At 33.2% G+C, this 24,667-nt stretch overlaps 6 protein-coding genes and 1 pseudogene across 7 annotated transcripts; 3 read left to right on the top strand and 4 right to left on the bottom strand.

Moving 5' to 3' along the window:
* Positions 1–1,372: 1,372 nt before the first annotated feature.
* LOC102579559 (probable purine permease 9) lies at positions 1,373–6,068 on the top strand. The gene is made up of 2 exons (XM_006356021.2): positions 1,373–1,531; positions 4,907–6,068. The coding sequence occupies exons 1-2, from the start codon at positions 1,495–1,497 to the stop codon at positions 6,007–6,009; spliced, it is 1,140 nt and encodes a 379-aa protein (XP_006356083.1). The 5' UTR covers positions 1,373–1,494; the 3' UTR covers positions 6,010–6,068.
* A 2,215-nt stretch (positions 6,069–8,283) lies between these two features.
* LOC107062265 (probable purine permease 9) lies at positions 8,284–8,739 on the top strand. The gene has a single exon (XM_015312681.1). It carries the CDS (start codon positions 8,284–8,286, stop codon positions 8,737–8,739), a length of 456 nt encoding a protein of 151 aa, XP_015168167.1.
* An 889-nt stretch (positions 8,740–9,628) lies between these two features.
* Positions 9,629–13,937, bottom strand: LOC102577504 (uncharacterized). 2 transcript variants are annotated; one of them, NM_001288106.1, is given in 7 exon segments: positions 9,629–10,082; positions 10,085–10,102; positions 10,737–10,796; positions 10,927–11,073; positions 12,063–12,202; positions 12,292–12,506; positions 13,798–13,855. In NM_001288106.1, coding segments are annotated over 6 exon segments (900 nt in total). In that variant the 5' UTR covers positions 12,470–12,506; positions 13,798–13,855; the 3' UTR covers positions 9,629–9,725.
* Positions 13,938–14,643: 706 nt separating this feature from the next.
* On the bottom strand, positions 14,644–15,624 carry LOC102578909 (chlorophyll a-b binding protein 3B, chloroplastic-like; annotated as a pseudogene).
* A 987-nt stretch (positions 15,625–16,611) lies between these two features.
* On the top strand, positions 16,612–18,800 carry LOC102578567 (iron-sulfur cluster assembly scaffold protein IscU-like). Its single transcript, XM_006356019.2, has 2 exons — positions 16,612–16,975; positions 18,456–18,800. The coding sequence occupies exons 1-2, from the start codon at positions 16,652–16,654 to the stop codon at positions 18,603–18,605; spliced, it is 474 nt and encodes a 157-aa protein (XP_006356081.1). The 5' UTR covers positions 16,612–16,651; the 3' UTR covers positions 18,606–18,800.
* Positions 18,801–20,721: 1,921 nt separating this feature from the next.
* Positions 20,722–22,091, bottom strand: LOC107062264 (uncharacterized). Its single transcript, XM_015312680.1, has 5 exons — positions 22,006–22,091; positions 21,646–21,930; positions 21,484–21,589; positions 21,334–21,354; positions 20,722–20,799 (listed from the first exon to the last, which is right to left on the bottom strand). Exons 1-5 carry the CDS (start codon positions 22,089–22,091, stop codon positions 20,722–20,724), a joined length of 576 nt encoding a protein of 191 aa, XP_015168166.1.
* A 1,232-nt stretch (positions 22,092–23,323) lies between these two features.
* Positions 23,324–24,293, bottom strand: LOC102604320 (chlorophyll a-b binding protein 3C, chloroplastic-like). The gene has a single exon (XM_006356012.2). The coding sequence runs from the start codon at positions 24,209–24,211 to the stop codon at positions 23,408–23,410; it is 804 nt and encodes a 267-aa protein (XP_006356074.1). The 5' UTR covers positions 24,212–24,293; the 3' UTR covers positions 23,324–23,407.
* Positions 24,294–24,667: the final 374 nt, after the last annotated feature.

The raw sequence follows: 24,667 nt of genomic DNA, 5'->3' as shown, positions 1-24,667 counted from the left end.
AAAATACGGTATTAAATAGTCTAGGGAGGTAATAGGTCCTTATGAAAGTTTAGTATCGCAACAGCAAATCTGACCAAAGTTAGGATATTTTTCAGACCCTTATCCCTTTTATATACCGTCAAACTTTGTTATAACATCTTCATTTATCCTGATTCATTTTAGTTTTTAGGCATTATAAAAAAATATTGTTACAGAAAATATATAATATAACATAATATAAAAAATTTGATTTCAAAGAAAATTTGTCATTATGGTCAAATGTTACCATGAAAGATCACATTATAGAGAGGTTTAATGCATGCATTGCATGCACACATTTTTAAGAAAAGTATGTTTTTCACACCAATAAAACACCAGAAAATAATTTCATAAAAAAAAATTCCAAAATATTATTTCCATCACACCGACAAAATTTTCTCTTTTATCTTTAATCTTTTGCTATAAATAAAGTGAAAAATAAATAAATCAATGAAGGCCCCTACTGCAAGTTGAATTTAATTAATTCGTATTGTCTCTGTTTAAGAAAATTTGACATTTATTAATATAATATATATCCAGTTAGCGCTGTGATGAAATGATAAATTTTTTTATTCTTATTTTTTTTAATTAGAGAAGTTTAAATTTGAGAGTTGAAAATAAAGTCTTAAAAATATATTTTCGATCCCACAAATTTCAAAAAACTTATCTTCATTTTATTATATAAGAACAATACTTTCTTTCGTTTTAATTTATTTGTCTGATTCTAACTTGATATAAAATTTTAAAAAGTAAATAATTTTTTTGTACATGAAAATTGAAATTAAAGAATTACTAAAAAAGCATATAGATATTCTTTTTTAGCAAACTAAAAAAGCATATAGATATTCTTTTTTAGCAAACTAAAAAAGCATATAGATATTCTTTTTTAGCAAACTAAAAAAGCATATAGATATTCTTTTTTAGCAAACTAAAAAAGCATATAGATATTCTTTTTTAGCAAACTAAAAAAGCATATAGATATTCTTTTTTAGCAAACTAAAAAAGCATATAGATATTCTTTTTTAGCAAACTAAAAAAGCATATAGATATTCTTTTTTAGCAAACTAAAAAAACAGTAAAACAAATAAATTAAATTGAAACAGATGGAGTAGCTTATTATAAGTGAATGAGAGGCTTGAAGCAACCATAATATTATTTTTTTGTGACCTATAGTTCATGAATTTGAACTATGAATCGTGAAAACAATTGACAATATTTGTATTAAAATAAACTATTTATATTCTTAAATCTACATTAATATGAAATGCTTTGTGTATCAGACTATTTAAAAAAAAAAAGGTTATAAGTGCAGTGTAAGGCAACTTATAATTTATTATATCAACATACTCTAAAGTCTTTTTCACTCATTCTTCTCACTCTACATATCAACATATTATATGTTTCTTTCCCAATTTTGGGAAAAACAAAATCTATTTCACAAAATTTCCAGCCAAAAAAACACAAGAAGATAACTCTATGGAAGAAGTTCAACAAAAGCTCTTAGATATCCCAAGTTAGTATCTATCTATTCTCAATTTTTCTTTATTTATTTTCTCCTCATTTTGAAACTTTAATTTCTCTTTTTCTTCATCTTTAATTAGAGTTCTCGAATTTGAGATTCGAGCCTTCGTAATGAATATTATTTATGCTAGGATCGTTTGAGGTTTCTCCGTCGTTAATGAGATGTCTCTGATACGAGTCCTGATTATGTAAAAAAAAATGTTACGGATCACTTGAGGTTCCTTCACCTTTAATTAGATGTTTCCAATTCGTGTCTTGATTATGTAAAAAAATTCTGCTTGGAAGCTCTTGAGCTTCTTCCACCTTTAATTAGAGGCCTCAGGTTATATTCCTTGTTATGAAAAAATAGTTTATTATTAGGGAGTGCTTGAGATCCGTTCATCTTTAATTCAATTAAAGTTTTCAGGTTCAAGTACTAGTTATGAAAAAAAAACTTGTTGGTGAGTATTTTCCCTATAAAAAAACCGTATATGGTTTGAATTTAAATCAATTAGACTTTAATACGAGTATTGAACACCAGAATGGAAAAAAATAAGATGGTTTTATTCATTGGATCTAAATAATGGTGTGGAGGTTTGCTTGTTAGAGAGGAATTTTCTTCTGATATTTCAACTGCAGATATGGTAGAGTTTGCCATTAAGTTAAGGGTGTGTTTGGGATGACTGAATTTTTTTTCGAGGAGAATGTTTTTTCTTTAAAAAAAGAGATTTTTTTTTAACGTATTTTTATATGTTTGATAAGTAAATATGAGTAGAAAATATTGTTTCAAAAATATTTATACATAATCTAGATAAATACTCGAAATAGGAAGGAAGGGGGTAGGGGTAGGGGTAGGGATAGGGATGGGATGGGAGCAAGAGTAAGGGGGAGTAGGTGTGAATAAAGGCAGATTCAAGATTTTTAGCGTAAAACTTATTGTATTTTTAAAAGGGAAAAGATTCAAATATGTCATCGAACTTTCAGAAAAAACTCATCTATGTCATTCATTAAAAGTTTGACTCATATACATTATTTCTTAATTGAAAATAGTTGCATTTCATAAAACCATATTTTACATGTGGTCAATTATGATTCGGCCACATTATTAATTAAATCATTTTTTAAAAGGGAAAAGGCTCATCCGTTAAAAATTTGGCTTATCTATGTCATTTCAACTAATAAATGCATGAACGAGCCTTTTCTCAAACAAAAATGACATAGACGAGCTAAACTTTTTAACTGATGACATAGATAAGTCTTTTCTTCAAGTTCGATAATATATTTGATTCCTTTTCCGTTTTAAAATTGCATCTGCCCGTGGTTGTGAGAGGTTCAAATGTCAATTATAAAAGTTGAGTTTATTACACTCGAGCTTAAATTTTTTTTCTTAATTTTATATTTTTTTCTTTTATAAAAATGATTTGACAATTAATCCTCTTTGGTTGGTTGTTTTTCAAAATTAAAAATAAAATAAAATATTTCTTCTATTCTTGACTTTATATGACAACGTGCTTAATTATAGAATTTATTGTTCTATAGAAAGTTGTTTAAATTTTTAATTCTCAAACATTTGTTGATATCTGTATGGCTAGTAGAACATATCATTAATGATAAATTAAAAAAAATAATTATTTAAACTATTATACTTTTTGAAACAGAGTAAAACAAGAGTTTAACACTTTAATTAGAAGTCTCAAATTTGACCCTCGAGAATGAATAAAATAATTGTGATAGGGAAAATTGATTTATGCAAATATTTCTTTTTAGGCCACTATTTGTGTTTTATTCCTATTTCTAAAGTTCTCCAAATATATTTTTTTGGATTATGCCTTTTAGACTATGAACTAATATTTTCTCACAAGATTATTAATTTGCTCAGAAGCGATTTTTGAACCGTAGTCTAAAGATTCATAAATTGCAAAGAGAAAAACAGAAGGAGGGAAGGGGTGGGGGGTTTCATTTACTAAATAATTATTATTTCAAAACAGAACAAATAACGAGAATTTCACGTTATACAACACTCCTTTTTATTGAATCTCATGTGGTGTAAATTTAAATTGATCAGGTCAGTATTTATTATACACAAAAATGAATTCAAAATTTAAGTTTTATGAATTTAACTTTTAAGATTCATTAAATACGTTATATTTTCTAAATTATAAATTCACGTACATTATTTATTACTATAATTTAATAATTTAACTCAAAAATTATGGATTCAATTGAACTCGTAACTGATACATCATCCCTTGATCGAATAGCAGACAGTTATTAAAAAAATATATCTATTCTTTGTAGATGTCAGGTGATAATTGGTGTGCTTTTATTTGCTTCCAAATATCTTTTCTTCTTTTGTCATATTATATATTTATATTATAAGCTTTTTCCTGAAATGACATCTTAGGTAACGATTAAAATTGTGACCTTGGCTGTATATATGGTAGAGCCACATTTTGAGAAAGTAGCCAAAAAAGAGTCAATAATTGTAGGGTAAAAAAAAGGCAATGATAATTCATTATATATAGACGGAAAATAATAAGTTAGAATCTTTTGGAAATAGTTATTAATTCTATTTCTCAATATAGTAGTAAAAACTAAGATACACATAAACTTTACTTTTTTCAAATTACTTAGTATAATATATATTTATCATCCTTATCTTTATGAAGCAAAAAATTATTTACCATAGATCCTTGATTTTATATATAAAATTATAAAGTAAAGGAGACAAGAATGAAAAGCAAATTATAGTGGAGTAGGTGTAGTGTGCTGATTTGTTTAATCCAAACAATAAAATGAAGAAAACACATTCTCCAAAAGCTTTCCACAAACCAATTCTTAAATTATTTTGAAGTAGCTTTTAATGTGATGTTTTATTTGGGAATAAATGTCATTTTGTTAAAAATTAAGCTTGTTTTAGAAAAACTAAAGCATGTTTAAGTTGGGGGTTCTTTTAGTTACATGTAATATTTCTAATAATTAACATGATCTTACACTATATGAATCAATATATATAAGTTAAATCCTCAAGTCACTTCTGCCCCGTTACGTTTTACTCTATTACTTGTATTGTAACTTTTCAAAAGCTTACTTTATTAGTGCACTTCACGCTATTACTTGTGTTGTAAGCTTTTCTAGTCCTTAAAGTAAGTTTCAATACTAGTAAACAAAACACTTTTGCTTTAATTTGCGACTATCATCTCATTGGTTTAGTTAGAATTATTTTCATCATATGAGTTATATAAATGTCATTGTAACGAATTTTTACAATATTAGGTGTTCCATAAACTGACGGAATATATAACTTAAACTCGTCTTTTTAGACAACTATGCGTTATTTATTAAACATTATCTTATTTATTCATTTTACTTTTTATCTTTTTGATAGATGAAGAAATATGTGAGGATGAAAATTCCAACATTGAATCAAGTGGATCAACTCATTCTTGTTCCTACTTTGCTAAGCATAAATGGTGGTACCAAGTTGCCATTTTTACCCTTTTTACTCTAATTGGAGAAGTAGTAACAACACTATTGGTTAAAACATATTTTACCAAAGGTGGTAAAAGTATATGGTTAGTCTCATTAGTGCAAAATGCAGGGTTCCCAATTCTTCTTCCTTTCCTATACTATGTCTCACTCAAAAATAATAGCCAAATTGAGGTAATTGAAGGAAATCAAGAACCCCATATTTGCATAATCTTTTTAGTTTATGTTGTTCTAGGTGTGTTACTTGGTGGGGTTAGTGTTTTCAACTCGGTCGGTCTAAAGTACCTTCAAGTCTCAACGTACTCTCTCACTAGTACCACTCGACTAGGGTTCACTATTATCTTCTCTTTATTCCACAGTGCACATAAGTTCACCCCAGCTATAGTAAACTCTATAGTTCTTGTAATAGCTGCCTCAGTCATTCTGGTGGTTCATAATAATGAGTCCGGGGAAATGTCTAGTGGAAAGTTTTTGCTAGGGTTTTTTTCTACGATTGGTGGGTCTGTGACATATTCCTTAGTGCTTTCTCTAACTGAATTTTCGTATCGAAAAATAATAAAGGGTAGGAAGTTCATAGATATTATAGAGATGTCAATTTACCAAACCCTAGTTGCAAGCATAGTGATCCTACTAGGTTTTTTTATAAGTGGAGATTGGAAGAATTTAATCATGGAGATGGAAAAATACCAATTAGGGAAATTATCTTATGTAGTCATCTTGTTTTTTATAGCCATTTCATGTCAATTAAAAGTTGTGGCTTCAATTGGGCTAGTTTTTAAAGTCAACCCCCTAATGTCCAATGTTTTTAACAATTTAGGGGCTCCAATTACTCCAATTTTTTCTGTGATTTTTCTTCATGATAAGATTAAAGGTTTAAAGTTGGTGATTATGTTTTTAGCCTTTTGGGGATTTGGTTCACAAATTTATCAACAATATCTCAATCATATGGAGGCCAAGGAAGAGTTAATAGAACAAAACTCTAAAGAAGTTTCCTCTAGTTGAACCCCGGAGAAACTCGCAGCTGCTACTCTTTTGGTGTGCCCTGAGTAAATCCGCTCTTCTACAATACATATAAATGTGATCAATTATGTATATATTCAAATTGAAATAAAAAGTTCTTATTGGGCCTTTCAATTTGGTACTGGATAAGTACATGGCATTATTTGATATATTGTTGAGTACTAGTTCTTATAAGTTGGATACAAATGTTGAATGAGGTTAAATCCAAGTGGATCGTGACAACAAGATTACTTTGCGACTTACAATAAATCAATATTTTTCTTTACTTCTCAAAATGTCCCGGAGTCCCTTTAAGGTAGTTTTATTTTATAAAGTTGTTTAATGTCGCTATGAGTTGAAGCCAATAATATGAATAAGCTCACACATACAACTATTTGTGTAATGATCCCTATGTTATATTTTATGTTTCACGTAGTTAGTTTTGTTTCACCTAGTTAGTTTTATGAGAAATAAAACAATCAAAAGGGGTAAAACTATGAATGTAATATGTATATTATAAGTATAGTATAGTATTTATATGACAAAATATAGTAGACATATATATTGCTTAAAGGAACACAAACCTAGGGAATTACAAAATATTGGCAACATAGTTAGTTCTATGTAATCCAGGAATTGGCTGTCCAAAGATAAATAAATAATTATTTTGTTCTTCTATTTGACAACCCCATTTTATTGTAATATAAATATAACCATCAAACGTAGTAAAGAAAGGATAAATATTATTCCATTCTTAATTAGATATTTCAGTTTTGAGCTATGTGGACGGAGTCATCTTTACTAAGAAGTGCTTAATATTCCAAAGTGAGACTTTTCAGCATGAATCTGACTTAATCGAGCTTCAAAACGAATAGCAGTCTTGAAAGTCAGTCATATATATATATATATATATATATACATGAAAAATCAAAGAGGCTTTACATTTTTCTTTCTCTTTTCTTCTTCTTTATTACATCTTAATTTTGGAAATTCTTGAAAATGGTTGATGCATCAGAACTGCAATCCCATGTTCCAGGTGAACTCTTGTTTTCTCTGTTGTATGGCATTTTTTCCTTTTGATTATGTTTAAAAATATGAAAAAGGTTATATTTGTCCTTGTACTCTTAGAAAAGGGTCATATTGACCTTTGTCATAAGTTTTGATCTATTTGTCTCAGTTCATTATCATGTAAAATAAAAAATGAAAAGTATTAGAAGCTTTATAAATTTTCTACTGGCAGATACATTTATATATTGTAAGGATTCATCATTATGAACTAGTTTAAAAAATTAGTGTCAGTAAAGCATTAGTAGTACATAATTGCATATTATCATGCCATGAAGAGAGTCTTGGAGCAACGATAAAGTTGTCTTCGTATGACCTATAAGTCACAAATTTGAGTCGTGAAAGCATTTGGTTGTCCACGTAACACCCCTTGAGATATGACCCTTCCCCTACCCTGCTAAAGCGGGATGCCACCAAAACAAGATTTCTCCATTCTATTTTGTACCTCAAATGATTCATTAATTTCTTCATATTTAACATGCATAAAAATCTCCTATTTTCATGTTTTTAATTAGAATGTTTACTGCAACAGGTGATAAATCTCAAAAGGAAGAACACTATGAGAATCATCAAAATAAGTCAAAAGAATTACCCAACTTTGTACAATACAAATGGTGGATCCAAATAGCTATTTATTCAACTTTTGTTCTATGTGGCCAAGCAATTGGTACACTCTTAGGTAAACTATATTTTAATAATGGAGGCAATAACATATGGTTAGCTTAATTAGTACAAAATATTGGATTCCCAATTCTCATCCCTTTTCTCTTATTATCATCAACCAAAACCAATAATATAGATATAAAAAAAGCATCTTTCTTGGTTCTTGTTCCTCTTTATATCTCACTTGGTTTTTTTTAGGTGGAAATTGTATGCTTTATTCTATAGGTCAATTTTATCTTCCTATTACAACTTATACACTTATATGTACTAGTCAATTAGGATTTAATGCTTTTTTTTTCATTCTTTTTGAACAAACAAAAACTCACCCCTTTTATAGTGAACTCTTTAGTACTTCTCACAATATCTCCTTCACTCCTTTTGTTTCAAAAAAATGACTCAAGTAATAGTAACAAGTACTCTAAAAGAAAGTACATTACTGGTTTTTTATGTACACTTGCTGCATTTGCTGGTTATGGACTCATGTTTTCCGTCACGAGGCCATCGTTTGAGAAAATATTTAAGAGGGAAAGTTTGCGATTGATCATAGAAATGACAATTTATGAGTCCTTAGTGGCGTCCTTCGCGAATTTGGTGGTGATTTCTGCAAGTGGAGAGTGGAGGAATTTGAGGCAAGAGATGAATAATTTTGGACTTGGGAAGAAATCATATGTTATGACGTTGATTGGGACAGCAATTTCTTGGCAATTTTTCACAGTTGGTTCAACTGGATTGATTTTCAAGGTGTCTTCATTGTTCTCCAATGTGATTGGCATTCTTGGGGCACCTGTTTTCTCTATTTTGTTTCTTCATGAGAAGATGAGTGGTGTTAAAGTGATCTCTATGTTTTTGGCTATGTGGAATTTCTTGTCATATATGTATCAGCATTACCTTGATGGTTTGGAAAATAAGGCTGAGAAAAGTCTGGTGCGTGAAGTATCTTGTGTTCAGGCAGAGTCTCATGAAGGATCGCATCCAGAGGGGTGTGCTGTAGACAGCTTATCCTGACACAAGTATCAACGTTTGATTCTACAGCTAGAAATTGGAAGCAAGGGCCACATACCTCCGGGGGGGGGGGGGGGGGGGGGGGCCGTCTAACATAACACAGGGGGTTTTGGTTTGGTTTGGTTTTAGATTGTTAAGAACCGATAGTATTTGGTTTGGTTATGGTTTTGTTCGAAAAAAATCGAAGAAATAACCGAACCGAACCAACAAGTTATATACATAAATTTTATTATTATACATACATAATATATTATATTCATAAACAATTTTAAAGATTTTATATATGTTTCATCAAAATTTATTTATAATTTACTTATGAAAGAAAAAATGTCCAAGGTGAGAACATTTTTCTTATTGGTTTCATGTATATGAGTATCTATGAAAATTCTTTGTGGGACTAAAAATGTCATTGTCTCTTCCTTCTATGCCAAAATAGTGAATTTTGAAGTTTTATTCAGTAAATTCAATGATCGAAAGTTATGTAATGCCAGTCATTCTAACTATTTTTTTGTTTGAACGGATTGTTGTCACTTTTTTCACGTTTTGAATGAATTGTTTATTTTATTTTTATGTATGGTTAATAACCGAATAACCAAACCAAACCAAAACCGAAAACAACCAAACTGATAAATGTATATTATATTTGATTTGGTTTGGTTTAGATAATTTTAAAACCGATTAAATTGGTTTGGTTTTGGTTTTGACCAATAACCGACCCAAACCAAACCGTGAACACCCCTAGACACAGGTATCAACGGAGGATTCCACAGCTCAAACCCGTGACCTACCAGTCACATGGAGACAACTTTGCTACTAAGTTGATTGCCATGAATGTTTCATCTAGCAACAACAACAACTAGTAATGAGCTTCCAGTCTAAATTCATATTAAAATATGTCAAAAGGTTTGCTCATGTATAAAACTTTGGAAAAGTGGAACGTAAATACACTTGTATTTGTTAATTCTCTCTGGAATCTTTAACTTAACAAGTTACCTATATGATACAAAAACAACAACAATCATGCCAATCACTTCGAAATGATCATTAAAAATTTTCCTTGCCTCAAGAAGATAACAATGATATTCTCTTTCAAACGAAGACCCTTTACATCCATTTGTAGAACTCTTCAAACGCATCAACAGAGCTCGAGTACTACGTACCTCACTATAATAGATCAGAAACTGATAGATTACATAAGACGACCAACATAATGAGCTCGCGGATACTTCTCTTTTAGTTGTGGCCATTGCACGAATAACTGATCTGCCATGTGTAGCTTGTAAAGAAGCAAACCGCTTAAAGACAGCTTCCTGACTCTTGCAATGCTCTCGACATAGAAAATCGATGACCACCTAATTCCCAAAACCTGAAGCAATTGAACTTTCAATTAGCACCTCAAATGTCACCTTGAAGGATCATAAGAAACTAAAAACGTTTGCAAGTTCGATATCAATGTGACTCTGTGAGGAGTCAAGTGCTCTCTTTTGATTCATTGACTGTCTTCTTCCTCCTTTTGTGAGGTTTGTTCATATTTTTTTTAAAGGGATGGTGCCAAATAAGCTTGGAGAGGCCATGAAACCAAATAAGCTCAAGGAATATTAGAGGATAAGAGTTCTCAACAATATCATGCCATGATAAGTCGAGGCAAAAATTTATGAACCGACAAGGAAAAGACAAAATGATCCAAGTTGTTGTCGTCCTATACACTTTGAAATCTATGTGGCTAGGACACTCCAAAAATGTGGCATCACCTCAGCCGAATACTCCGAAATACACTACTTTTGGAGGATCCGACATGCAGTTGTCGACATTTTTAAGAGTCCAAGAAACATAGTTGAAAATACAGGAATGGACATGACCCTTAAGATCAACGTAGTCTGATCCATTTTTTTCTAAATCGGGATGTTAAAAGATATTCTGCATGTAATCAGTATTCTAGCATCCAACTTGACTATACAAGTAAGTTGAAAGAACAAAAGATCACTCTCTAATAAACAAACCTTGAAAAGGAAGGCAATTACACATAGTGGAATACACGTTCCAGGGCCATTGCACAGAATCTGAGACAAAGTACCAAATATAGATAAATCAGAAGACCAGGATATATAAAGGAAAAAGTATCTGCAGATTGATGATTTCAATTTCAAAGGGGAGGGGAGTAAAATGTAATATGAGAGGTTTGTCTGATACCACTTGGGGTCTGATCTTGATCATTAACCACAACGCATGTGCAATTGCAACCAATGTGGTTCCAACTGAGGTTATATACGATTGGCCAACCTCTCGACTTCGATATATCTGCATGAATTCAGCTCCCCCTACTTCCTCGGGCGCTTCCTAGAATAAGAGGTAGTCCTATTAATATAGCCAATTAAGAATAGAATATCATGATCAGTTCCGGGAGAAGAGGAGGCTTCTGTGGTGTAGCATATGTATTTCAAATACTCTAAACAACTAGAAGAGAATGAACACCCCTCCAAACCTAAGATAGACAATCTGAAAGAACATACAGACTATGGTTTTATCCCATAGGCGAAAAGCAAGGCACACATACTTGTATGCAGACAATTATAGCTAAATGTTACATATATACATGGAACACATTTGCACAAACATTTTTCATCTCTTACTGCAAATAATAAGTAAAAGGATTTGGTATACCAATTGTTTGATGCATTGCGATACATAATTTGATTTTCTAAAATTCTTTTGATCATATGAGAAATCATGTGATTTACCATACTGGATGCACAAATCGGTGTTTGGACCTTCTATGAATCTTTGTTTTTGATATATTTGTAAAAGATAAGGACTGCCAGTCTATGAGTTCTAAGATTAGGCTCTACAAGAAGCAACACATTTTGATTTGGAGAGATCTTTAGGCTACGATGGTATTCAAGCCAAACTTCCTAAGAATTGCCGCTTGATGTTGAACATACATGGTTTGGCACTTTAACACCTCTACCGGTACAAAAAGTGAAGTCTAACATTGAACTGCATGAGCAAGCAACTGGGAACAATGATGAAGCTGGGTGACTGATGGCTATATTAGTCACTTAACAACTAAGGCAATCAAATATTTGGACACAGTGAACGAGGTGTTAAAATCCAAAAGAAAACTTAGAAGCCTAATTCAAAACTGATAAAGGAATTGAGAAAAGTCACAAGAATAATGTGTTAACAGCCTAATGCAAAAATGTTATCCTCTCTTGGTTCATAGACACAAGACACCACACACCATTCCAGTCGTCGTTTTTTGACATATTGTTGTCTGATAAAAAGGGGGAAAGAAAAACCGACAAATAAATTAAACTGATGTACTATACCTTACCGAGCAAGGAATCCTCAAACACATGTGCTTTTTGGAGACTCATATTATCAGTAGCAGCAGCAATATAATATCTCGGCTTAAACCTCTCTGTTTGAAGGACATATAATAAGTTTAACATTTCAGCTGTGTGACCACCTACATTATAGTTGAACTTAAAATATTTAGAGCAATGAAAAGCAAAAGGCAGTAAAACAGAAGAAAAACTATCAGACATAAAACTAGACCTGAACCCAAAACAATAAGAGTACTGAGGGATCGTGGTGATTTGGAGTGAAGCGGCTTTCTGCTCCTATTAATAACATAAATCATTCGTATCACAAGTACAGTGATGACACCAATAGTTAATAGAACTGCGATATTTGATGATGCCATAGTGGAGATGCAAAAATCCCCCTTCTCCATTACAAGAAGCTCTGCACCTCAGCTGAAGACAGAGATCCTGAATTACATTTCAATCAATCAGCATAAGTTCCAAAGCAAAAGCTTATAAAGCTAAATGATATTCATTTCATTAACCTGAGGGATGCTTCAAATGGAAATTCAAATACCGATTATACAAGATGAGTATTGATTAGATATGTTTTGTTTGCAAAGCCTAAATGAAAAGCTTGAATAGTTATGCATAACGCAGAACAGTCTCTATGGTTAACTGCCTTGATAGACTATACAACTATTAGTTACAGGATATAATAACTATCAAAGTCACTTTACATAATAACATTAACTCAAATGTCTGTTGGAGTAGAGATTAGGATTTTATGGTTATTACTGATCAACTTATTTGAAAGGTCTAAAATTAAAATCCACAGTATCGATAGAAGGATTTGGTATATGACTTCAAACTATTCATCCCAAATCTAGAATACTTGTCGTGAACATTTCATATCAATCAATAAGCTATTCCTTCAAATAAAAACTAAAAAAAGACACTAGGGATCGGCAATATGAATCCTCGTTATCCATTATGCTATATTAGACTAATTTAATTCACATATTTTTCAATAATTTGCCTTTAAGGAAATTAATTCTTTAAAATTAGTAGCTCCTTTTTTTTTTATGATGGTGGTGTTCGGGCCAACTTATGTGCACCTCCGCTAATTCCACTAGATACCTACTACCTCCCATCAGCACAAGTACTGGGCAACTCAAAGCCATGCCTTCTTGTCTTCTCTCTTTGCCTTCGTATACTCTTATAAGGCTTCTTCAACATCTACTATTAGTAACACTGTATACAACTCTTTTTTTCATTTTATTTTAGCTTATGCCAATTGCTAAGTCCATCACAACTATTGTTGTGCTCGTGGTCGGATTTTTGGGAAGCTTAATAACTTCACAACCATCATAGCTTGAAGCCATTATCTAATCAGTATTCAGTAATACTAAAAGGCAGATCAGCACAACCATCATAGCTTGAAGCCATTATCAACTTAACACATCGCAACTAAATGAAAAAATTTGCAAACCCAATTCAGAAAAAAATGAAATTTGAACCATCTCTTTATACGGTGGGAACAAAAACAAAATTTTACAAACCCAATTCAGAAAAATTGAAACTTTTCTTTATACAGTGGGAACAAAATCAAAATTTTGCAAACCCAATTCATAAAATTGAAATTTTGGACCAAAAAAAAATAAAAAAAATTGAAAACCCAATCAGAAAATTGATACCCATAAAATCAATGAAACAGAAATTTACTTCGACGAGACAAAGAGCTGAATCTGTAGCTAACCTGCTGTCTTTTGAAATCGGCCGGCGAAAAAATCAAACGGAATTCAGCACAAAATCCATCGGAATTTCAAATTTGCATCTGTGAAATCTGTAGTGAAAAGTTCAGGTTAAATGAAGTTGGGTCTTTAGTTTGAATAAAGGCCCAAATACATCAACCCGACTGGCCCAAATATTATGTTTATATATATATTTTTTATTTTGTTTTAATGATATGATTTATGGATACATAACTACGGTTTATTTTAGATCATAAGTTAAAAAGAAAATTAATAAATCTGAAGATTTGTGCACGTCAAACACGGCAACATAAATTGAGAGGGAGAATTATTTAACTATATTATATATACTATATTAAAAGCGTAAAGTTTTTTAATAATGTTGTTTGAATTTTTCGTCCTTATTAACAGATCTTCCTTTAGAAAAAAATGTTATAGAGAGATTTGACTTTATAAAAGACAAAGAAAGATTATTAAATTTTTCTAATGTTATGCAAGTTATAACTCCTATTTTAGGAATTCCCTCTTCTTCTAATTGAAGCTCATGTTTGTGCACTTTATAAATTAACATGTTCAATAACTAGAAAATAGAAGATGAATGGTAGAAAAAGTGTAATTATCTTATTATTTTCAAACATGGGATTTTACAAGATTTGGAAGAAAAATCGTTGGCCTAATTTTTGTTGGATTCCAATTTCAATTTGCACCGTCTTGGAACCCATTGAGTCATTCCTTGTTCCCCTAGACTTGTGAATTGGCAACTTGGGAGCCCATTTTGCTACTTTTAACTTGTATTTTTTTTTTTTTATATAGGATAAGTATTGAAAATGTAACTTAGAAATAAAAAATAATTGGAGAATGAACAAAACTCATATATAATATTCTTGTAATTTACAATAGCTTTACAAGGCCAACAAACGATCAACTAATACAAAAGACTCTTTTTAAGAACTTCACTTTCCGGGGACAAAGTTTGTGGCAAAGGCCCAGGCATTATTGTTAACTGGATCGGCAAGGTGGTCAACAAGGTTCTCCAATGGACCCTTTCCGGTGACAATAGCTTGAACGAAGAAACCAAACATGGAGAACATAGCAAGTCTACCATTCTTGATCTCTTTTACCTTGAGCTCAGCAAAAGCCTCTGGGTCTTCAGCAAGGCCCAATGGGTCAAAGCTACCACCGGGGTAGAGTGGGTCAACAACCTCACCAAGAGGCCCACCAGCAATACGGTAACCCTCAACGGCTCCCATCAACACAACTTGGCAAGCCCAAATAGCCAAGATGCTTTGTGCATGGACCAAGCTTGGGTTGCCTAAGTAGTCGAGTCCACCCTCGCTGAAAATTTGTGATCCAGCCTTGAATCATACAGCTTCACCAAATTTAACACCATTACGGGCCAAGAGCTCTGGGAAGACACAACCTAGAGCTCCAAGCATGGCCCATCTGCAGTGGATCACCTCCAACTCACGATTTTTGGCAAAGGTTTCTGGATCAGCAGAAAGTCCAGCAGTGTCCCATCCGTAGTCACCAGGGAACTCACCAGTCAAGTAGCTTGGGGCTTCACCAGAGAATGGTCCCAAGTACTTGACACGGTCAGGACCGTACCATGGGCTGCCAGAGGAGGCGGGCTTTGCCTTGGTAGCAGTCTTCCTCATGGTGACTCTTCCATTTCCAGTGATTTCAGAGGAAGATGGTGAGAGTTTTACCGCCTTTCCGGCAAAAGAAGAAGAAGAGAGAGACATTGTAGAAGCTGCCATTATAAAAGTACGAAGAAAACTTTTGAATGGAGCTACTACACAAGAAGAAGAGTTGATTTTGTTTATTTGAGTTTCATGAACCTTGCCTCATCAAGTGCATATAAAGGACTTGGAAAGACCAAAGTCCTTATCCTAGAATATCATTATCTGATTTTTGATTGGTGGATAATATATTTTCTTTAACTTGATTCTTGCCCATTTGGCAAAGTTCAACACCACTAAATATGACTAGATGAAATCCAACCCAATGCAAAATTTCCTCTCTTATAGCCAATATGAAGTTGCCACATGGATAGTGGATTATTGCAAAATCCACTTGACTGTTTATACACCACTTCACGTGACAAAATAAGAACTACTACTCCTATTTTTTATTTTTTAAAATTGGACCAAGTTCCCATGATTAATAATTGGATGCTACAATTCAAGGTTTAATTTGGATGCTTCATTGTAAATTTGTAAAGGAGGTTAAAGAACATAGAATGATAAGTCGGTGCACTAAACTTATATTATCATGATTATGAACTAGTGAATTTTTTTTTGGAGGGAGTCATTTAGGAGAATGTATTAGTTTTGATATTATTTATTTGGTAGTATTTAGTATAAGATATGTACGTATAGGACGATGAACCCCTTGGCAAAAAATAATGTTGTATAAGGTATTTTAAAGATTTTTTATGTTTATATATTGATTTTGAAGCTCCTAGATGTAAGATTAAAATTTGACTTAGTGGTTGAGGGGTTCAAAACTCACGTTGAGGTTTCAAGTTTAAATCTTAGGCACTACTCTTTTTCTTCTGAACCCCCTTAATTTAAATCCTGAATCCGTCACTATGTGCGTGTAAAGTAGTGAACTAAAATAATTCCTAACTAGTTAATTTCAAAATTTACCCTCAATTTTTATTTATTAAAGGATATTATTAAGAAAATTACATTTTTATTCTTGATCGTCCAGATATTTCGTTGACATATATTATAAGTAAAATTACATTTTTACCCTTTGAGAAATATGAAAAAAAGAAATATACATATAGAGAGACATGCGATATCGCCCAAATTCGTAAAAAAAAGTAATCAAACTTTAGGGCAAAATCTCAAAAAGATGTTGAAACAAATCGGAAATCGAGTTTCCGGTGTATCGCCGGTGAACCTGTGGCGGTGGCGGCAGCTATATCACTACAATGATCATCGGAATGTTGGTAAGGGTGTTGCCGGAGCTCCGGTTTGTGAGGATATGATGAAACCTCAAATCAAAATCGATGATGAGATGAGGAAATGGATGGAAGATTATTTTAAGGGTGGTATTCCCTGTATAAGTCTTGTCGCATATCAGCCTAATGCGAAGATGATAGTGGATGAAAAGACGGGGAAAATCGTAAATATAGTTGGTTTAGAGACTAATGTTGCTTATTCCTACTTCGTTAGAGTATGTTCTCTTTTTCAAATTGTTTATCCTAATCTCTATTTTCCTATCATGTTGTTTGTTATATGATCAAAAGTATCACGATTTATTGAGTTTCATATCTGAACAATTAATAGTTTGAGTTGTGGTTTGATAAATAGTTGGTGATAGTTTAGTTCAGGTAAGAAACTTGAAAAATCATTTTTTTTTTGTATAACTTCAATTCCATAATTAAGAAAGAAAAAGGTGAAAAGGGTGGGGAAATCTAGTTCAATCGGTAAATCCATGTCAGGAGTAAGCTGCTCCATTGTAGCGTACCTGTACCAGCTTGAGCAACCGAAATATTGATACTGGGAGATTGGGGATCGGCTGAAACACTCGAAGTTTGAGATAGTTTAAGTTAAAGTTTAGTGTGTTTTTAACTTAAGATGTGGGGTGATGATTTTTTAGTTAAACTTTTGCTTTTTTGGAATTGGGGGAAGGGGAACATATGGAAGAAGCACTATCCATAAACAATACATCAACTCTTTGAACCTTTTTTTTGTTTTTTGTTTTTTTGGTTCATAGGTGGTTTTGGATTTAGTTTTCCCGTACTGTCCGAGTTCTTGCTTTACTAAGATGACCTTGGTTTTTAAGTTATTGAACAGTTGATTTTCTAAGTTATTCGTTTCAGATTTCCAGTTCCATTTCAAGATACAACTTTTACTTTTCGTCCTTGCCCAAATTTTAGTGAATGATCCACAAATCAGTGGTAGTGGTCCTGCTCTGTTGTTCTTACCTTAGGGTGTCACTATGTTACTGGGACGCTTCAAAAATGTCGGTGTGTGTCGATTCCTCCAAAAGTATTTGACACACACTGAACATCTGTGGGGAAACATTGATTAGATAGGTTATAAGAACAGATCTATTGGTATTCAAAATTTAGGTGTCTATATGTGCATTCTTAAAGTTAGAATGTTTAGGTGTCAGTTTAGGCCAAGTTAATGTATCAATGTATTATGCCATATATATTCTTTATGTAGATTATGTCAAGTATACTGGCCTTTGGCTTTCTCTTTTTCTGCCGCTGCCTATGCAACACGCTTGAAGATTAGCAGGTAGTCTTGGACGGTTGGTTTTTCTTAGTTATTTGTTTCGGATACAACTTTTACTATCCCTCCTTACCCAAATTTTAGCGAATGATCCACGAATCAGTGGTAGTGGTCCTGCTCTGTTTGTTCTTACCTGAGGGACCTATGTTGCTCAGACTCTTCAAAAATGTCGGGTGTTCACGAGACACAATGAGGAAGAGTTGAGGTGTCTAGATGTGCATTCTCAGAATCGGAGTGATTAGTTGCTAGTTTAGGCCAAGTTAAGGTGTCTGACAATCTATGTATATTATGCTATATATCTTTGGCCTTGTCTTTTGCTGTTGATGCCTGTGCAGCATGCTTAAAGATTAACGGGTAGGGTTGCATATTTCTGAATTGTGATGTAGTGTTTAACATATCTGACTTTACTACAGGGAGATAGGAAACCATTTTTCCATCGTCCACCTGTTCGATTGCAGTATGGCAGGATGCTTGCTGACGATGCAATTACGGCTGCTCTGAAGGATTATGAAGCGAAGAAGACAAGCTTCAGTGACCATTCAAAGAATGCAGTTGATGCTTGATTTACTAGTTGATGAACTTAAAAGTCTTTCGTGCAAGGAACTCGAATGAAAATCAGGGTTATATGTGTATGTAGTGTCTGTTGGATTCTCATGAATGTTAAATTAGCTCTATGACTGTTTGGTGTATCGTAAATTATGTGAACATATTACAGTTAATTGCTAGGGTGATTCAATGTGTTGTTATTTATGGATTGATCTACTCTGGTATACCTATTTACAGATGATTTACCTCACGTTTATGATATTAATCTCTTGCAAACAAGTATCGATCTCTACAAATATGAGCTAAATCTCTTATGAATATGTGTTTGATCTCAATATTGTGAAAGTATGTAAGCAACTGTCAAATCGGATATAAACAACATCATCATCATCATATACTAATTGTTGCATTGCATAATTTTGCTATACTATCAAGATACTGGATGCAGTGAAGTTGTCAAACGTATTCTTTATACATCCATGGGAATATCATATACTATTGGATGCAGAAGTGGAACATTTACATAGTCTTGACATACTCTACTTATACTTATATATAAACTATATATAGATCCAAAGCTTTCATCTGAGCATGTTTTCACCAAAAACACCTGCAAAATTATGAATTGGTGATCAAATAGTAGTGCACATATATCAAACAGAACAAACAACAATCCTAAGATTAGCTAATACCTCAAACCGGGATTATTATCCTTATCTAATGTACCAAACAACGACTAATAGTCTCTCTAAGTTAAGGTGTGTATTCTTTTACATCTCAACATTCAAGTTGAAATGGGCATTGATGCGTTTATGAACTAAAAAGAGAATGAGTTATCAGTAATAGTAAGCATGTAAGCTAACCTATAATATCACAGCAGCCAAAATTCTTTCACAAAAGAGCAGCAAAAATGGTGTTAATTTAATGCATCCAATAGCAGCAGGAAAAGCAGCTTCAATACCAATTCAAGACAACGATAAAACTATATATTAAAGGCAAATTTGATCTTACTGGAGAGCACAACAAAGAAGGTTGGATTTATTGTAAATTAGATGGTAAACTAATGCAGAAACAACAAAAATATAGGCCAACTTTGCATCACTCATCTATGTTTTACAGATGATTTGCTTTTATGTTCTAGAGAAATTTCAAATGTTTTCAATCAGCAGCTTCTGGCCTGCAAGCTAACTAACATGTCCAGAAGTGAAGTTCACTATGGTGATATCCCTGATACTGTCAAATCTGAGATTCAACAACTACGAGGCTATAGCTAAGGCACTCTTCCACTATGTTGCTCAGACTCTCCTAAAATACTGCCTCACCCGTGTTAGATCCTCCAAAAATACACTACTTTTGGAGGATCCCACATGCAACATAGCTCTTCTGTTCAGGTACTTAGGCATACCTTTAGCTACAAGGAAATTGAAGATAGTTAAATATCCCCTTTTGTACTGTGGTGGTCACAGATTACTCCTCCTACTTTAGCCACTTGAGAGCAAATGCAGTGTTGGGTAGTCCACAGTACAAAAAGGGATATCAAGAAATTCTCAGATACTCAAAATGGTATATGCTGAATACATTCATGCAATGTGGCTGAAGAGCTACTTATGGTCCTAAAAAGATGAAGGTTTTAACTAAATAATGGATTTGACTCTAAGAAGTGTTTCAACAAAAAGATCAACCCAGAAAGACAATGTCAAAACTAAAACCATTTCCACATAAATAGTGTTGAAGCCATTTATCTTTTATAGACACTTTTTTGGGTTACCAACTCTAAGCAAATCTCGAGTTCTTTGCCTCCTTTGCAAAGTTTGAAGCTCACACAAAAGTCATAAGTGATCAGCAAAGCATAGATACAAGATGAAATATTATTCAACACCACTTCAAGTTCTCAAGTGGCTCCCAATTATTTTCACCTAGATCATTATAACCTTTTACCGCATTTAGAGAAAAGTATTGTCGAAGAAATCTTAATTGATTGTAAAGTTTAGTTCACAAACTCAGTATGTACCAAATGCAACATGCTACAATGAATAATTAAAGAGCCGAAAGTTACTCCAGCGACCAAGTGTCATTATTTCTGCATTACTACCACATTACATTCTAACGCCTTCTTCCTTACTCTCCTAAAAGCTAACTGATTTTCTCATAATGATGCTTTTTACCATTAGCACTTTTACGATGACCTAAGCTCCCACTATGCGAGGATATCTGATAAAGGGCAAGAAGCACTTTTCACACTACTAAAAATTTAAGAATGGAGCAGAACCAGAATGAACAGAAAAAAGTTCAAATACCTTTCAATACTTTTCTAAGGAACTATGTTTCAATACTAGATCTGCATAGAACAAAGAAGCAACATATTTATCAGTTACTATGAAGAAAACTTGCAGGTGAAAAGCAATGAGTCAATTAAACAATAATAATAATAATAGCATACTATAAACCAATTAACCACATTTAGAAACAGAACTCAAGTTACGAGATGAAAACTGAAACTACATAAACTACAAATCATACTCAAGTTTCAAGCATAATAAGGTGAAGTACAGATGCTTGTGAACCAAAAAACAGAGAAAACATAAGCTCATAATTGGAAGAGAATAACAGAAAAGTCGCGGCATGTTTAAGTGTCACGAACCAAAATTAATGTCCAAATTAAATTCATATCGAACATTAGATTGAAGATATCAGAGATTGATTTACAATCAAACTACTTAACAATATTTGTTAAATTGAACTTACTTTTGCTATTGCATCATGTACCTGCAAATCCAAAACAAAACACACTATATGAAAATAGATACATCACATATATAAGCCACAATAATTACTTCGGTCAACAACTTACCATATTTATGGGAATTGCAAATGCAACTGATGGGCATATTGCACCAAAGCATATTCCAACGCAATAGCCCGAATCGGTGAACCACTACACCCCTCCATTGACGCAACAGTTGTTTGCAAAACCCCAGGAATCATCTCAGTTTCCGCATTCCTATCAACTCCAGAAATTACCCGTCTAAATAAGATTTTGGTAGTTTTCCTCCTAACACGCTACCAATAGCAAAAACCTCATCACCAACAAAAACCTCTTGTACATCTGCTCGAATAACAGGATTAATATGAATTTTCTCATTGTCAACTAGCTTAAGAAGAGCTATATCAATGTCCGGGAAAGCATCCACTAGAATAGCAGTAAATATTCTTCCATCTATCTGAGAGACATCCTTCATGTCACTAACGAAAATACTCTTTGGATTGTCGAGGAGGAGATGGTGACATGTCACAATGTGACTTGAATCCCAAACAGCACCCGTGCCAATAAACCTTACTTCACTGTAGATTTAAACCAAAAAAATACATAAAATAAGAGAATTAGTAACTCAGTTACTTGAAGAAAAAAAATAATACCTTGATGTTTCCACAATAACAGTAACTGATGAGTTTTTGAGCTGTTGGTATAGCATTCTTCGATCAGATTTGGGACGAACAAACATTTTTGAAGAATTATTGAGGAGTATTGGTCGAGAGAGTTTGAAGAGTGAAGCGAGCATGGTGAGAAATGAATATGAGACTTGAACGAAAAGTCACCCCTTTTCTTTCTTCCTAGTAAATATAAGAGAGGGAAAGGATTAATTTCCTTTTTTAACCCTAATATACAATTGGGCCAAACAACAATAACATATCAGTGTAATTTCACAATTGGGCTTAAGCTTAAGTATCAAAATATGTGCATATTCTATGATGTGTGTGTGCGCGGTACTCTTTTTCTTTTTGTTTTGTTAATTGATGGAAATTCCACTAGTTTATATATGATCGAGCTATAATTATTTAGATACATGCTAGTTTACAATATAACAAATCTTATCATATTTTGATGTGCAAGTATCTTGGGATACATAAGGTCAAAGTTAGGTTTAATTTGTTATAGCTATACTTTATCCAAATTATTGATTCGCATGTATCTAAGATACATAGACAAATCTCTCTCGCCTCCCTCCCATCTCGCTCGTGTTTGGTATCCTAGATACATTGAATCATACCAGATACATGTATATGGTGTTTATCTATTGTGATTCGCATGTATTAGGGATACATAGACGAATCTCGCTCGCCTCCCTCTCATCTCGCTTGCGCATCTGGTATCTCAGATACATGTGAATCATATTAGATGTATATTTAGTGTGACTCACATTTAACTGACTTGAAATTCGGTATGAAATTATAGAATAGTGAAATAAAATGTAAGTATTTCAAACTATAAGGAGAATTAGTAAATATGGTAGAAATGTTTGCATAATTTGATAGTTTCTCCGAAAAAGTTTCATTACTAGTTTTTTGATACGCGAAAAGATTTAAATCCAATACATTTTTTTCTTTCTTAGAAATAGAGAATTTAAATTAGTAGATTCTAATATAACATTTTCTTCATATCTTCGAAAGTTAGATTGTTTAAAGTTAAATGTAATGTTCTTGTATAAGAGCCCGTTTGGATAGGCTGAATTTCAAGTGCTGAAATTTAATTTATGAGGAATATAAACAATTATAAAGGATAAAACAGTGAAAGAATTAATTAAAGCAAAACAACTTTCAAGTCGGAGTAAGCCAAAAGCGAAATGGTGCTACTCCATCTGTCCAATTTATGTTGTGCACGTTTTTTTAGCATGTCTCAAATAGAATGTCACGTTTTACCTTTTATCAAATGATTGGAGGACAAACAATACTCATATATATATTATGTTCTTGTAATTTACAATAGCTTTACAAGGCCATCAAACAAACAACTAATGGAAGAGACTCATTTTAAAAAACTTCACTTTCCGGGGACAAAGTTTGTAGCAAAGGCCCAGGCGTTGTTGTTAACTGGATCAGCAAGGTGGTCAGCAAGGTTCTCCAATGGACCCTTTCCTGTGACAATAGCTTGAACGAAGAATCCAAACATGGAGAACATAGCAAGTCTACCATTCTTGATCTCTTTTACCTTGAGCTCAGCAAAAGCCTCGGGGTCATCAGCAAGGCCTAATGGGTCGAAGCTACCACCAGGGTAAAGTGGGTCGACAACCTCACCAAGAGGCCCACCAGCAATACGGTAACCCTCAACAGCTCCCATCAACACAACTTGGCAAGCCCAAATGGCCAAAATGCTTTGTGCATGAACCAAACTAGGGTTGCCCAAGTAGTCAAGTCCACCCTCACTAAAAATTTGGGATCCAGCCTTGAACCATACAGCCTCACCAAACTTGACACCATTACGGGCCAAGAGCTCGGGGAAGACACAACCAAGAGCTCCAAGCATGGCCCATCTGCAGTGGATCACCTCCAACTCACGATTCTTGGCAAAAGTTTCTGGATCAGCTGAAAGTCCAGCAGTGTCCCATCCATAGTCACCAGGGAACTCACCGGTCAAGTAGCTTGGGGCCTCACCAGAGAATGGTCCCAAGTACTTGACACGGTCAGGACCATACCATGGGCTACCAGATGAGGCAGGCTTGGCCTTGGTAGTGGTCTTCCTCATAGTGACTCTCCCATTTCCAGTAATTTCATAAGAAGATGGTGAGAGTTTCACTGTTTTTCCGGCAAAAGAAGGAGAAGAGAGAGCAATTGTAGAAGCTGCCATTATAGAAGTAAGATGAAAAAACTCTTGAATGGAGCTACTACACAAGAAGAATTGAATTAATTTGTTGCTTGAGTTTCATGAGCCTTGCACCAACAGTATTTAAATGACTTGGAAGGACCAAAGTCCTTATCCTAGAATATCACTATCTCTTTTTTCATTGGCGGATAACAGTTTTTTAACTTGGTTCATGTCCATTTGGCAAAGTTCAACACCACTAAAAACAATGTGTTTTTAATTTATTTTTAAAAAAAATCTAACCATTGCAATTTTCTTCTACTTACAACCAATCCAGAGTCGCCACGTATGATAGTGGATTATTGCAAAATCCAGTTTACCAAGAGCAGCTACTGGCCATACAATATTTCATATACTTCTGTAATTGGCTGGCCTATCAAATAGGAAACTTGTTTATGAGTGGTGTATATTCCTCTTCATGTGACAATATATATATATATA

This window comes from Solanum tuberosum, unplaced genomic scaffold, assembly GCF_000226075.1.
Source record: "Solanum tuberosum cultivar DM 1-3 516 R44 unplaced genomic scaffold, SolTub_3.0 scf00214, whole genome shotgun sequence".
Lineage (NCBI taxonomy): Eukaryota > Viridiplantae > Streptophyta > Magnoliopsida > Solanales > Solanaceae > Solanum > Solanum tuberosum.
Note: the sequence above shows the minus strand (reverse complement) of the source record. Positions and strands in the feature narration are given on the sequence as shown.

What these genes read in the sequence shown, in the direction of transcription:
- LOC102579559 (XM_006356021.2), top strand. Translation starts at nt 1,495, where the DNA reads ATGGAAGAAGTTCAACAAAAGCTCTTAGATATCCCAA. An exon ending in AAAGCTCTTAGATATCCCAA is followed by an intron (nt 1,532 to 4,906) that starts GTTAGTATCTAT and finishes TCTTTTTGATAG; the next exon opens with ATGAAGAAATATGTGAGGAT.
- LOC107062265 (XM_015312681.1), top strand. Translation starts at nt 8,284, where the DNA reads ATGACAATTTATGAGTCCTTAGTGGCGTCCTTCGCGAATTTGGTGGTG.
- LOC102577504 (XM_015312642.1), bottom strand. Translation starts at nt 12,469, where the DNA reads ATGGAGAAGGGGGATTTTTGCATCTCCACTATGGCATCATCAAATATC. An exon ending in TCAAGATCAGACCCCAAGTG is followed by an intron (nt 10,797 to 10,926) that starts GTATCAGACAAA and finishes ACTTTGTCTCAG; the next exon opens with ATTCTGTGCAATGGCCCTGG. An exon ending in TAATTGCCTTCCTTTTCAAG is followed by an intron (nt 10,103 to 10,736) that starts GTTTGTTTATTA and finishes CAATTGCTTCAG; the next exon opens with GTTTTGGGAATTAGGTGGTC.
- LOC102578567 (XM_006356019.2), top strand. Translation starts at nt 16,652, where the DNA reads ATGTTGAAACAAATCGGAAATCGAGTTTCCGGTGTATCGCCGGTGAAC. An exon ending in CTTATTCCTACTTCGTTAGA is followed by an intron (nt 16,976 to 18,455) that starts GTATGTTCTCTT and finishes ACTTTACTACAG; the next exon opens with GGAGATAGGAAACCATTTTT.
- LOC107062264 (XM_015312680.1), bottom strand. Translation starts at nt 22,091, where the DNA reads ATGTTTGTTCGTCCCAAATCTGATCGAAGAATGCTATACCAACAGCTC. An exon ending in GTTTTTGCTATTGGTAGCGT is followed by an intron (nt 21,590 to 21,645) that starts GTTAGGAGGAAA and finishes TGGAGTTGATAG; the next exon opens with GAATGCGGAAACTGAGATGA. An exon ending in TACATGATGCAATAGCAAAA is followed by an intron (nt 20,800 to 21,333) that starts GTAAGTTCAATT and finishes GCCCTTTATCAG; the next exon opens with ATATCCTCGCATAGTGGGAG.
- LOC102604320 (XM_006356012.2), bottom strand. Translation starts at nt 24,211, where the DNA reads ATGGCAGCTTCTACAATTGCTCTCTCTTCTCCTTCTTTTGCCGGAAAA.